Source organism: Periplaneta americana, chromosome 4 (assembly GCF_040183065.1).
Source record: "Periplaneta americana isolate PAMFEO1 chromosome 4, P.americana_PAMFEO1_priV1, whole genome shotgun sequence".
NCBI classification, from domain to species: domain Eukaryota; kingdom Metazoa; phylum Arthropoda; class Insecta; order Blattodea; family Blattidae; genus Periplaneta; species Periplaneta americana.
This window is the reverse complement of record NC_091120.1, coordinates 63,412,570-63,428,470: the sequence shown is the minus strand read 5'-3', so window position 1 is coordinate 63,428,470 and position 15,901 is coordinate 63,412,570. Positions and strand designations below refer to the sequence as shown.

Genomic DNA, 15,901 nt, shown 5'->3' with positions numbered 1-15,901 from the left:
AAATAACTTTCCTCAAAGTCGAGATACTTCCCTGAAAGTTGACAGTCTTTCAATTTCAATAATATATACATTTTTTAAGTGTGGGCCGCTATTTCTGTGAAATATAGAACTCGTGCTTTGGTTCGTCTTATGACAGCTTCATTAAAGTTGTCCACAGTTGATTTTGGTGCCGATTATCAATGTCTTTAGTCTCCCTTATTATTTGGCTAACATAGCTCTCAGACAGCGGTAAACTCTGCTACAAGTTTTCCAACATTTGTTACGGTTTTTCTTCCGACGCTATCTTCATAAAGCGCTACACGTTGCTCACGACTTCTCGCGACTGCGAATGCAATACCCGACCTTTCAGTTTGCTTCTAAAAGGCAGCATTTTCACAAACAGAAAATAGCAGTGAATCTAGACAATAAATACTACATACTAAACAATACGATACAGAAGCACTACAACTATTTAAGTAACTAAATGAAATGTACGTAACAAACACACTAAATTGCAATATACAAGGCAGTGGTGGTGTAGTATGTCCTTAGCGCGACTGTACGCCCACAATAGCTCTCCCGAGATGTGAACGCTAGCGCAGCCAGGGGAAGACTAAAAGGAACACCCCTTCGAACAAACAGTGAACTCGCCCAAACCACTGCGTCGCCAGGCCAGAGCTGTCACCATAAAGTAACTGGCCTGTACAATGTACGGTAATTTAAAGTAGCTAGTCCATCATCGTATATCTTTTCACCATGATGAAGTAAATTATGCTGGCATATCGATGTGAATCTTATTATGTATTCAACTTAGTTTCTTCCCATACGTCGGTGTTCCTAGAATTTACAAGGACAGAAATGTTAATCTAATCGTGCTGATCAATTGATTGAATACTGCTTGACTGACTGTCTAATTAGCTATCAGTTTGGACTGTATCGACTTACTGAACAAACTAAGTGATGATGCGATTGGCCGACTCATTAGCTAGATCAAAATTAATTTCTGTCTCATCGAGTGTTGGATCGAATGACTGAAACATCATGGATTGGAAAAAATGACTGAATCATAACGGGCTGAAAAAATGAATGAATCATCACGAGCTGGACCAAATGATTTATCGTCATGCGCTGGACCCAAACGACTTAATCTTCACAGGCTTGATGCAATGACTTAATCATCACGAGTTGGACCAAATGACTTAATCTTCACGGACTTGATCCAAATGACTGAATCTTCAAGGGTTTGATCCAATTACTGAATCATCACGAGCTGGACCAAATGACTGAATCATCACGAGCTGTACCGAATGACTCAATCATCACAGACTGAACCAAATAAAACTTCATCATCACGGACTGAACCAAATGAATGAATCATCACGGACTGAACCAAATGAATGAATCATCACGGACTGAACCAAATGAATGAATCATCACGGACTGAACCAAATGAATGAATCATCACGGACTGAACCAAATGAATGAATCATCATGGACTGAACCAAATGAATGAATTATCACGGACTGAACCAAATGACTGAATCATCATGGATTGGACCAAATGACTGAATCATCAATGGAATGGATAAAATGACTAAATCATCACGGGCTGGACCAAATTATTGACTCACGGGCTGGACCAAATGAATTAATCATGAGCTGGACCAAATGAATGACGCACAGGCTGGACCAAATGAATGATTCACGGGCTGGACAAAATGACAGTCACTGGTTGGATCGACTGACGGACTGAACTGATCGACTGATTAGCTAACTGAACCGATTGACTTACTCATTGGCTGGGCAACCTAGCACTACTTATTTAATATTATTGTATCTAAAAAAAGGGAGAGAAAAAATCACGTAGTTTCCAAACCTCCGAATTATTATATTTGCATTATGCAACTCAAAGAGGTTAGCACATTGTAAACATAAAACACCATATAACCACAACATTCACTTCAACTTGCTCATTAAATCAGTGTCTCCTGTTATTGTTAAGGTGTACATATTTTTAAGGAAGAATTGATATCCGAATGCTCCATGATATATTGCAAATTATATTGTAAAAGTAAGCTGTTTTTTGGTGCAGGTAATTATAATTGGTTCAAGAGGTATTATTTTTCGAAAACCACAAACGAAGAAACAAATAACACTTTTTTATTTCAGTGATTCATCATTCTAAATAAATGTGGAAGACTTCATTCCACTCTATACATAACAATTACGACAATGGCGAAAAAACCGGATACGATGGACAAATTCTGCTATAGATCGTCTTCGTCAACCATTCATTCTTTCCATATTTTGAAGTCTAGTATCAGACAATGAAAGCAAGTCCTCTAGTCACTCGAATAATGTTTGCCGAATATACGATGTTTTGTTTAATCAGCTTTTCGAAGACAGGTTTGAAGACATCAATGAAGCAACTAGGCCAGGAGACAATGTGGAAAGAGATTATGAACACAGTAATATCTGACAAAGACTTGGAAATTTATAAATTATGTCCAAATAGAATATTGACGTTGAGTTTGGGATTTTGGTGCTTAGAATGTACAAGGTCTTCGTGCTACAATGTACAAGGTTTCGTGGATGCAGCAATTAGACATTCCTGCAGACGTCATCAAGCAGGCTATATTGTGGAGAAGCCACAACAATCGCGTTAATTGTCCTTTGCGGCTGATTGCACACGTGTATGGTCAGAGTTTCCAACTTGTAAATTGATTTCGCTTGGCTCGACCTTTACCACCTAACATGCAGATGAGCAGATTTCCGTGTGAGGTAACTTTCTATATTCGACCATGAAGCTTAACGACTGTGCGAGACGACCCTCACTTCGTCTTCAGAGCTAGTGAACCCGAACATTTGTGTCAAATGACGTGAGTTCAATTTGGATACATTATATGACCTATACTGATTATGAAAAAATCTTTGATACAGTTAATAGGATTAAATTATGGGACATAACTCCATAGAGGAACTCCAACAAGGCACCACTTATGAGGCAACTAATGGGGTATGGTGATCAGTTACTTCCCCCCTCCATTGCATACATTGCCGATTAGCTATCCTATTATACTAAACGGATTTCAAATGCATATAAACAATTGTTCTTCCTCCAACACATATCGTCAAGTGAGAAGTATTGACTGATAATAGATTTAGGCTAAATAAAGGCTCTTTAATATGCATCGATACTGGAAAAAAAAACTATATTTAAATGTAGTATTAATTTCCAAAGTAATCAAATTCTTGTAATGATGTATTATTATTATTATTATTATTATTATTATTATTATTATTATTATTATTATTATTATTATTAATTCAAGTAACTCATTGGCGTTATACTCAGAATATCAATCGCCTTCTTGTCTCAAGACTAGGGCTCATGGAATGAGAACGCAATTAGGAAATAATTACATTTAAATAGTGGTATTGTAATCACAGAAATGTAAAGAAATATCATTTTATATCAAATCCAAAACATTCTTACAATCCCAATCGTGCTCACAACAACAATCACGAACAGCATAAACGTTTCAATATTATGTAGGGATTCGTTGCATCCCCTGTTACTTTCTGGATGACTAATAAGCAAAAATATATACAGGAAGTGTTATAAATATGAAATGGTGTAATATACGACCTGAGACGTGTTGTATTCTATCGGAAGTCTTCCAAATTACTACGCACTGATACTCTCTTTCGAGGGAATGTCTTAGTTTGCAGTTAGAAGCTGAACTATTGCGTTTTCGAGGAAAGTGAAAATTCTGACGGTAAATTCTTTTCTTGAATATACATTCTTATTCCTCACTGTTAGAAATATTAATTATATAAGTGTATATACAGGGTGTTTCAAAAATACGGGGCATAATTTCAGGTATGTATTTCCCACATGTAGACAATCAAAATAGTTCATTACAACATGTGTCCGGAAATGCTTCATTTCCGAGTTATGGCCTTCACAACATTGAAATTCACCGGAACGTTTTTCTTTCCGCAGGTCGTTGTCATTACAGAAGATGTTCAAAATGTCCACCTCCTGCTTGAATACAGACCTCACATAGATGTCTCATTGACCTGCGAACACGATCCCAAACTCCAGGAGTATTGCGTATGTCCTCAGAACATGCCACAATTCGATTCCGAAGGGATTCAAAATCAGGCACCGGAGACGAATAAACCAATGATTTTAAATGGCCCCACAAGTAGAACTCGAGAGGGTTCAGATCAGGTGAGCGTGGAGGCCAAGTAATTGGGCCACCTCTACCTATCCATCGATCAGGAAACCTTCGATCCAAGTACCGGCGAGTCGTACGACTGAAGTGTGCAGGAGCGCCATCATGCAAGAAGTGAATGTGTTGACGTTTGATCAGTGGAGTGTCTTCTAAAACATGATGTATGGTGTTTTCCAGGAAGTTTGTGTACGCCTGCCCCGTAAGTCTGTTTACAAGTACATGGGGTCCAACTAATCGATCACCAATGATACCGGCCCACATGTTGAGGGAGAACCGCACCTGGTGATGAGATGGAACAGTTGCACATGGGTTTTCATACGCCCATACATGCTGATTGTGGAAATTTGTTATGCCATCTCGTGTGAACTGTGCTTCATCTGTAAATAATACTAATGCAGGAAAGTTCGGATTTACACCACACTGCTGCAATAACCACTGACAGAACCTAACTCGTGCAGGGTAATCTGCTGGTGACAGGGCCTGTACACGTTGCAAATGATAAGGATACAATTGATACTCTTTCAACAGTCTCCAGACAGTCGTATGATGAACACTGACTTGCAACGCTACCCTTCGCCTCGAAATGAACTGTCAGAGTGCCCTCTTAATGTCTCCTTTGACGGCAACGACCAGCGGAAAGAAAAACCTTCCGGTGAATTTCAATGTTGTGAAGGCCATAACTCGGAAATAAAGCATTTCCGGACACATGTTGTAATGAACTATTTTGATTGTCTACATGTGGGAAATACATACCTGAAATTATGCCCCGTATTTTTTAAACACCTGTATGTATGTATGTATGTGTGTGTGTGTGTGTGTATATATATATATATATATATATATATATTCTTAAAGAGAAATAATCTACGTTTATAGCAATTTAATTAATGAATTTCGCTTTTAAATTATGATATGTTTAGAGATTATGACTTACATCAATGTGTTACAAATATGAAATACTAGTATTATTAGTATTCCACCTTTATACCCTGGTTTTATGTTTCGTTACTAGTGTTGACACATGTAAGAAGAGGGAAAACCTCACCTTCCAACAAACTTAGAAAACAGTGAAATGGAAATGCAATGCAAGAAACCATATAACAAATTCGAGAAAAGACATAAGAGACGATCCATCTGGATTCAGTATGATTGGGAAAACGCCTTATAATGAATATTCTGAATGCTTGTTCTGCGCCTTTCTTAGTAGAGACCATTTTGATTTTGTAATTTTTGTTAATTTTGTAACTTTTAAAATTGTATTCCATATACGTACCTCCATTTTTATGAGCGAAATATGTTAGATTTTGAGAAAATATATATTTTTTCAAACATTTTATAACATCTTAGGAACGTCTAAGTCCGGTGTACCATTCACAGGGACATTCAGCAATAAACAGAATTTTACGTTCAGTATTCAAAACATGTAGGTTTCAAAACCAAAAATGAAAAAGGTATTCCATATTTGTAACACTTCCTCTACTTCATATTCTAGAAGTATGATTTCTATCATATAGTCCGTTACTGTCATGAAGAATAATGTATTATCAATTCGTCTTGGGGCTTACTACCTCCAACATTTCGGGAAATGCTTCCATGTTCAATCAGGGGGAAATCAACAGTGTCGTCGACTCGAATGAATGAAAAGGGGAGAATAAACAATAACTGAAATGTACACTATCGCACGTCCTTGCAAGGGAATTTGATACTGTGAGGAAGAACCTATGTAAACTTAAAGCCAGTTGGCCGCTTGTCTCACTCCAATTTTCGCTTTCCCGTTGAAGGGACTTAGGAAATCTTGAAGGAAAAAAAAGCCGAAAATGGACGTAGCTTAATAGGTGTCGCATAAGGAGAGATAATGTCACAGAACACAATCCGATTGACAATACAGCAGGGCTGGGTCGCCGAAGGTGTTAGCAAGCGGTGATAGGCAGGCGTCACTATCCTCGCTAGACAATTGATTCGAGTACTTGGACTAGAGGAGTGATGATCGAGTAAGTTCGCTGAGAAGTACGCAAGGCGACACGAGAAAGCCGAAGTAATAGTTGTGAAAGCTTTAATTTGAAAAAATGCCGAAATTTATGAGGGGAATGTATGAGGAGCTTAGTATCAAAATTGGAAAATTTCACTTTTGCTTTTTTACAGGAGAGGCGAAAAACTAGATCCTTGGAAACCAGTGTCACCGTTATACGTACATTTTTTAAAAACATTCTCATGGTTCATAGAAATATTTTTTCAGTCTCAAAATGTGATTAGAATATTAATATTCAGGTCGAAATTTAAGTTTAAAAAGTGGAGTTGTCCATCTCTGAAACTGTCATGGAGTTGCCTGTTTTTGAAACCAACTGAAGTCATATTTATAGTGGAGTTATCTGTTTTTGAAACCAAACGAAGCAATATTTAAAGTGAAATTGTGTACTTTTGAATCTAAGTCTCTTCTAACTCGATTTCAAAGCAAATTTACGTAAAACAGTACTTATTCATCCACAAACCGATTATATAAACAATAAGCCATGTTGGATTCGCGAAGCGCGATGGAAAAAGGTGGTACGAATATGGGCTTCTCATTGGCTACTGAAGGAATTGTCTTAATTTGAAACCAAGCCACAGTGGAGCTGTCTACATTCTGATTCTAAAGCGCACAATTTTAAGTGCTATTTTCGCTCTGTTCTGTCCGTTTTTGAACCTAAATATTTCAAGAATCTCATTCAGAACACAAAATTCTATGAGAAACAGTATCTCGAAATAGCAAAAAATGAAGTAATCTACTATGCTCCTCATATAGACTATATCCTTGAATCATTTTTTAACGATCCCTAGATTTGTCTCTGCGCCATAGCAAAACCACATGTAGGATAAGATGTTACGCGATTCTTTAGGTTTTAGTCTTAGGCTATAATTACGGTGATGAAATTTATAATTAATTCTGAAACTTAAGAAGAAATGAAGCTCAAGGTGCGAATGATAATACAAAACTATTACTCTGAACATAAATCCGTAGGTCTAAAATAGAGTTTCATTTACTCTTCTTTTGCTTATGTAGACCCACACACCAATATACATCCACTTACACACAAACACACACGCACCAGCATGCAAAAGCCACAATAGAATGTAATTCTGTTCCTCCCATTTCCAACTAATCTCTATAATCCTGCCTGTGAGTATATCTGATCTCCCGGGTAGTAAGAAAAGTTGTAGGGACGCCATGACAAACGATCTAAAATCTTGTTATACCAGAAAGCTTGGAGTTTTAAAACCCGTGGCCGTAAATTATAATGGCATTTACAAAATATATTGTGAAGTACTTTGGTTCTTATAGTCATGCTTTTTAAATAGATTTGTATCATGGATGGTAATAAAGAGTAGCGGAAAAATTAGACATTCGTAATGGTTTGCTTTATACTAAGACCAGTAAATTCTACGGCTTCAAATTAGAATCTAATGACACTGAGACTAATGAAGAAAAGAAGACGGAAATACAATGTACATTTTAATAAATATTCAACTATTGCTTTCATATATTATGTTATGTTTTTAGTACTGCACAAATTGTGAATGGCTGCATAATAAAAAAAACCCTGAGGCTTATCACTATTATTACACATGCGTAATGAGTTTTGTTAAAGAACCAGAGGAATCTTGGGGCTAAGGAGCAAGTCGGAAATTGTGTACCAAATCTGCAGCCCTGCCCACAAGTCGCCACAGATTAAATAACTATTTCTTCTCCTCCTTAATGTTTCCTTTCCGCGCCTAACGATTAGTTGAAAGATTATAAAATGAAACTTTGGTAGAAACGATACTTCGTTGTTGCCGGGTGTTAGAATGACAAGAATGGACCGATGCTTTAAAAATGTCAAGCAATATTTCGGCGGTTCGCGCAATACCGGGCAGAACTCTAAGCACAACCCTCTGCCGTCATCCAGACTGTAGTGAGCTTGAAACACTTGGACACGTGCTTGGACAATGCCCTAAAGGCGAGCTGCTGATCAATGCTAGACATCATCGTGTACGACATGCTTTGGCGACATCGTTAAAAACTTTAAATTGGGAGATTCATGAGGAAGTACATTGTGTATCATCAGATGGATCTTTTAGACAGACATTATTGCTATTAACGGACGCTTAAAACGGGCTCTTGTTCTTGACCCTACTATCCGTTTCGAAAGAAACCTAAATCAGGCCACCGATGTTGATATATGAACCTTGTCTGCCGTATCTTTCTCAAAAGTACAACGTCCCTCTTAAACAATGATCTATCATTGGTTTGCTATTTGGCAGTAGAGATTCAATTACAAAATTCACATGGAATTATCTTAAGGAACTTCACATTCCTTTTGATTCTGTAATGTCTATTCTTATAAATATTATCAAGGATTCTCTTCAAATATTACATTATCATCTCTATTTCAATTAATCCACTTATATTTGCCTTCAACAATTAACTTTTTTTTCTTTAATGCATCACATCGTATTATATTGTACATGTTTATTGTATTCAGGACCCTTGTGGTCACTCAAATTCTTTGAACTGATATCTATAATTTAGAAAAATATATACAGGGACATCATTTTATTTTTACTAACATTTTTAATATTAACCTGGCTATACCTTTAGAGAACCGGAAACACCGTTCGCTACCCCCTTCCACAACTGGAGTTCGATGATACTGGCGTAAAACACAAATCACTTTACTAGGTACAGGAGGGAAGAAAAGTAGTTCATCCATTTACGTAAACTAGGAAATATCGCGATTTTGAGTTCGATAATTTTCATTAGGTTTTTGTTTAATCAAAATGCAGTACTGTATTAACAATAAGTGGTTTTTACTCACGAATTGAGTTATCCATGGGAACGTATTCATTATGCGGTGTATATTGTACTTTCTACAGCACATTAGTGTACAATATAGAGAATAATGAAGTTAAAATGAAAAACAATAATAATATGAATATTTAAACATATTTTGGAAAATGGTGGCCGTTCATTTCGATACAGGCTTCAGTTCTTTTGTACATATTATTGCACTATAGACTATTTCATCTAATTCCAATTGCCAGTTTCGTCCTTCGTACTAGTAACTCATGTTGAAATAATTCTGTACCTACTCTATAAAAGAGTACCTTACGTACTGTAAATTCAATCTTCACTTCTGCCCGACCTGCACAGATAAAATTACTCAGACATGCTATCTACTGTCCGTCCAAGTGGTTATGCCGCAGGATCGTAGAAAGGGGGGAAATCACGTGACAGTTAATTACTTAACGAGACTCTTTTATTTAAGTTAGGACCTATTTTAAACAGTTGTATCATATTACGTAAACGTCCAATTCGTAACAGAAATTAATGTTTTCAGAAAAGAGCTAAGACAGCCCAGCTTTTACAGAGGGGTGTGCAGAAGCAAGTAGGGGAAATCGGGATGCAACGTAGGCAAACGGACAGTACCTGTGCGAAAATATGATTCAATATTGAAAGCTCTTTCGTCACTGGAAAACGCGAACATATTTCTGGAACGTACTATACTAACTCAGTGCTGTTTACTATACGCGGCCTTGATTCTGTCTGGTGAACAGTTGGAACTTCATTAGTAGAAGGGGTGGGAGTGAAGTACATTCAAAAACTCAGGTACAATAAAAATTGAAGTAAAAATAAAATGATGTCCCTGTACAATTATAACAATATTAAACATACTGAACTTCTAGTCGGTTATGTAACAACACTATCTAAACTGTGATGAGACCTAGCGTTGATGGAACTGGTGATAGTGAAGGTGATGCAGTATCTGACGAGAGGAATTCGAGAATAGCCATGAAATTACCTGACGTTCGCCTTGCAGTCGGATCAAATTCGGGAATAAAACTCTATTAGGTAACTAAGACTAACCGAGATTGGAATACATACCCAAGCGCAGTTTCGCAACAAGAGTCCAACTTTCTAATGACAGTGCCTATTAATTTCAATCTTAATTTTTAGTACTTCATGCAATATAAATCAATATCAGATTACTGGATAATCTGAGGAGGCGTTAATACCCACGTAAAACCTAGAGCTTCTCAAATGCGGAGAAGAAATTCAATCAGCGCTTCCGCCTACGTAGATGGAACGTTCGTCGTAAATAGCGCAAAGGGACGGAGAGTGAGAGGGGTGGGATAGAGCCCATAACGACGACACGGATTGTGAGCAACGAGAGGCACAGGTCTATCTCAAGGAAAAGAGAATACAGTAGTAGACAATTTAATTTTCTATGATCTGTGACAATCTTTCCACTCCTTACACTTTTACGACATTGTATCAAGTTGGAGCACTTACATGCTTCAAATATTTATTTAAAATTGGGCATTATGTACCCTTACCTTTATTATTAACAATCATACCAGCATATACTCTTAGGATAAATAATGCTTAGGGGAACCATGTGACGCTTACTTTTCGGGTTATAAATTGTATAAAGTACAGTAAAGTATAAAGAAAAAATAGCCTATTGTCGAATATTTTAAAGCTTAAAAATTTCAGTTACGAGATTTCCATGAAAATACACAAGTTTGGAATAACAATTATATCTAAAAAGTGGTTTTCGGCATACAATCTGTATATTTATAAACGGGAGTTCCTTATGTTATTGGGCAGGTATTATTCATATTCAGAACCACGCGTTAATTCAACCAGAAATCATTTCCATGGACATGAAAGTAATAAAAAATGGTGATATTATATTCAATATATATTCTTTTCCATAGTAATCGCTTTCACTTTAGTTTATAATTTATAATTAAGGTCCAAGGCTAACTATATATTAATACACCTCGATTGACCTCTATCGTGCTGAGCCAAAGAAAGCCCATAGCATCCAGATTATATTACACCATCCTAAGATAGAAAAGTCTAAAAAAATTAAGTACTGGGGATTTCATATGCAATACTTACTACTGCTTTTAAGGAACCCGGAGGTTCATTGCCGCCCTCACATAAGCCCGCCATTGGTCCCTATCCTGAGCAAGATTAATCCAGTCTCTACCATCATATCCCACCTCCCTCAAATCCATTTTAATATTATCTTCCTATCTAGGTCTCGGCCTCCCCAAAGGTCTTTTTCCCTCTGGCCTCCCAACTAACACTCTATATGCATTTCTGGATTCGCCCATACGTGCTACATGCCCTTCCCATCTCAAACTTCTGGATTTAATGTTCCTAATTATGTATTTCATATGCAATATGATAAAAAAATGTTTTATTAAGAAACGCGTAATACGTGTCATGATAAATGTGTTTGTCATCTTAGTGACATTTCAAATATGAGAGCGGGGAGGTACAAACCGTAGTGCTTCTGCACTACGACGTAAGACTGTTGTGCTTATGTATTCTAGTACCACATTAAATCATTAAAATAATAGAGAAATTATTATTATTATTATTATTATTATTATTATTATTATCATCATCATTTTCCTTCAATTAAAATTAATCTAAATAAGGGATTTATTTCGTAACAATCACTGTGATGTTTTATACTTGTTTTTATTTTGTTATTACTTTGTTTTGATCCAGTAAAGCCCTTGTAATAATTTCCCTAACCATTAAATAGCTGTAGTTAATGTTTTTCAGAGAGTTCTTTTACAAGCACAAATCAATATGAAAAAAAAAGTTTTATTCTTCGAAATCCTGGCCTAGTTTAGAATGGAGATAGATACATGCGAGATCTGTAGACAAAGATAAACAACATAAAATGTTTTAGGCTATATATAAATGACTTATTAACTGATTTACGCAAATATAATGGGGTTATATATTCATATGCGGATGATACCGTAATTCTTTTTGGTGAAAAATCTTAGAAGGCACTTATATTAATGCCAATAATGGATTACAGGTAATTAAAGAGTGGTTTGATTCAAACGCTCTTTCCTTAAACACATCCAAAACAACTGTTGTTCCTTTTTCACTAAGGTCCAGTGGTATTAAATCTCCTCAATCTTCTTTTAGGCTCAAAATTCATCATTCTGATTGTTCTTCTCAAAATTGTGAATGTCCCATATTAACCGAATCCTCAGAATTTAAGTATTTAGGCATTACAATCGACCAACACTTACGATGGAATAAACATATTACATATTTATGCAATAGATTACGTAAAACAATTTATATCTTTGTTATATTTCGGTCATATTTACCAGTTAATATTTTACGTCTCATTTATTTAGCTTTATTTCAATCCATTCTTCAATATGGAATTTTAGGATGGGGAAATGCTTGTAATTCTAATCTCACTCCACTAATACTTATTCAGAAAAGAATAATTAAAATATGCCTTAATAAACAAATTGATTACTCATCCGAGTTTTGTTCACTGATTTTAATGTTTTGAAATTAAACAGATTTATTACATTGTCTTATTAAACTTCATACATAAAATTCGTAATAAATTCAAATTGTATCAACAAAATATGGAACTAAAAGATCCGATTTTATACGACTAGAGGAACCAAAGTGTTTCACAAGCACAGCTCTTAGCCATGGTACCTACCTTGGTCCAAGGTTATATAATACAATAATTGAAAAATACCCAAATTTGGAAAATTTTAGTATCAGAAATTTCAAAAATAGCATTAGGAATTTAATTTTTAAAGAATATATGTTGATTTAATATGTGTATGTATTTGTATGATTTAAATTCTTAAAATTTAATTTGTATTTTTAAAGTTAATTTATTCCTATAATTTTTTTTTCTTGACCCACTTTGTGTCAAATAATTATCTTTGTTTGTGTTAAGTATGTGTTTAGATAACTCCCTGAGCACGAGTTTTTACTCCTTCAGGAAAGATTAAGACTGTATTTTTGTACATGTTATTTTGTGCGAGATCGTGCGCATTTGCTTGGTTTCCGCACAAAACCAATCAGCGGAAAGTCTAAAATTCCACATTCAGTATTCCCAACCTAACACACATAACAATTTCACTCTTATTACCGCTTAAGTGACATATTCATTTTACTGCTTTAGGCTTTTAACATATTATTTTTAGAGACGTTCAATATAGGCCTAGTAATAATTATAAATTGGAAACTTACCACTGCAATTTCACCTAAATTGCACTGTTAATTATTGTTTTTAAATATTTGCAAAAATTAAGTAGCCTAAACTCTACAACTCCATTAAGGTTACTGCATTCGTGATGCAAGTAACATTAAGGAAGCCGTGAAAAAATCAACAAGATTCCAGACTCATCATAGACTGGGGGGGGGGAAGACAGACGTATATCACGGCCTGCTGGAGTATAGTAAACACAGAAAACATTTTAAAGCAACAATGTTGAAGATAGATATTTTTGTTTTGCAAATGTGCCGTCATTGAACAGAAACCAATATGGAGATTTCATTGCAACTAATTAGAAATTCCTCTTTCAGGTATGTAATAAACGATCTTCGCACAAAATAATGTACGATACATGAGCGGTATGTTTTCTTTCAATTCTCGGAAATTAAAGAAGCTCAACTACGTTTCGCTTTTTCAAACTTTTCCTCGAACATGAAAAATTCAACACACCGCTCTTGTAACGCATAGTACTATTACTAACAATAAACAACAATAAACAATAAATGAAACAGTTAAAATGAATCACCCCAAAATTAAGTTTCAACTACTACTACCTGTATACTAGCTGCACTATCTTCGCCAAGATTGTGGAAAATCACGGGTAATTTAATTTAGAAAGGAACATTAAGAGCTACATGTGCCACTTTCAGCTTTCTTAACGCAAGGAACCGAGACGTAGGGAGAGCATCCGTCCTGAGAACTCAGGAAGGAAACTGTTGCTCTTTTTCTTTTGTCTGCAGGCTGGGGCACGGTCTCGTACGGGGGTCCGTCGAGCGACGTACTGATGGAGGTGGCGGTGCCGGTGTGGAATCAAGCACGCTGCAGGGCTCGCTTCACGCAGCCAATCTTGAACACGACGCTGTGCGCGGGCGAGTACGGGGGCGGCAAGGATTCCTGTCAAGTGAGTGGCTAAGTCAGCTTCCAAACAGCTTACATACGTGGAAGCCCACGTCATATGATTCATTTCTATGAAGTATTAATTAGAGATGCTAGATTAGCATTTCATAATTTCCCCTACATTTCACCGTTTTGAAAGCACACATTTCTGTTCTCTCACTTTCTACTTCATGTGGAGGCCCGTGACATTCTGCTGTCACGTCTTGGGATTATTAATGTGTGTATGTGTGTTGATCTAGTGTTGGATTAATACGAAATGTTAAAAAGTAAGTGAAAAGGTAGACAGTAGGAGACAAAGTGAGGAAAAGAAATATGGGTGAAAGAAACAAGGGAGCAGAGAGAAATGAAGAAAAAATTATAAAACAATAGGAAGAAGAAAAATGGAAGAAATAAGGACGGAAGGAAAATTAAATAGGAACCAGAAAGGAGAGGAAAATAAAAGAAAGAAGGAATAAAACTGGAAGAGAAGGAATAGAAATGAGCTAGGAAGGAAGGAAGAAATGGACAGGAACAACAAATAAAAATAATCAGAATTAAGAGAAAGGTGAAATTAAAAACGCAGGGAATACAAAAAGAAAATAACAAGAGAGAAAAGTAAGAAGAAGAGAACAAGAGATTAAGGCAAAAGAAAAGGACAATGAAGGAAATAAAATAAAGTAAAACAATTGAGGAAGACAAAAAGAAAAGGACAAGGGAGGAAAACAAATAGAATAAGATCAGCGAGGAATACAAAAAAGAAAAAAAAAACAAGGAAGAAAAGAACAAGGGAGAAGACAAGACGAAAATAACAAAGGACAAAAGCACATGGGAGGCAGAAAGGATAGAATAAGGAGTGAAGGGAAAAAGAAAATAAGTTAAGAAGGCTAAAAGAAGAGGATAAAGGAGAAAGGCTAAACAAAAGAAACAAAAGAGGATAGAAAAGTGGAGGAAGGCAAATAAGTAGAACAAGGGAGGAAGACAAAAAGTAAAGAACAAGAAAGGAAGAAAAGAACAAAACTAACCAAGAAATAACGAGGAAAAAAGTAGAAGAATTCGTAATGGAAAGAGAATTGGAAGAAAATGACAAGAAGAACTAAATGGAGAACAAGGAAATGAAGAGAAACGAGAAAAGAAAAATATGGTACAGAATGAGGTAGGGAAAAGTAAGAGAAGAATGTAGTATGAAAGAAAATCAAAGCAACTGTATGGTAGAGAAAAGGGAAGAAAATAACTAGAAATGAAGTAGAAAGAAAAGAGTATAAAAGGAAGAAAGAAGAAAATAATAAGGATGAAAAGATCGAGAAAGAGAAGAGTAAGAATTCAAAAGTACGAGGCGCGTCCATAAAGTAACTTTCCCACTCGTCCCACAGCTAGCAAACCATAATATGTTGCGCGAAGCGACTGCGTGTACGTGATAGAGTAATGTCCTGGCATGGCACATGCACTAGCGGAACTTCCCGAGTGCTCTCAGTAGCTTCGTTGCATTGGTTGAAGATGGACGTTCCTATTCCAGCTCCCACCGAGTGTGAAGTGCGGTCAGTGTTAAAGTTTTTGAATGCACAGGGCATAGCGCCGATTGAAATTGATCGTCAGCTGTGCCAGGTCTATGGTGCGTTGCTGCTGTAGACAATTTTCAGCAGGACGCCAAAATGTGCATGACGAGGAGTGCAGTGGGAGGCCAACCATCATCACAGACGACTTTGAGGAGAAACACACCAT

The 15,901-nt window shown here is 36.3% G+C and overlaps 1 protein-coding gene across 1 annotated transcript in view; it reads left to right on the top strand.

The window, feature by feature from the left end:
* LOC138697843 (trypsin-1) overlaps positions 1-15,901 on the top strand; it is a 118,241-nt gene that overhangs the window by 87,304 nt on the left and 15,036 nt on the right. Inside the window, exon 7 of the mRNA XM_069823404.1 lies at positions 14,047-14,207. Within this exon, the coding sequence (XP_069679505.1) occupies positions 14,047-14,207 (161 nt within the window). The remainder of the gene's footprint in view (positions 1-14,046; positions 14,208-15,901) is intronic.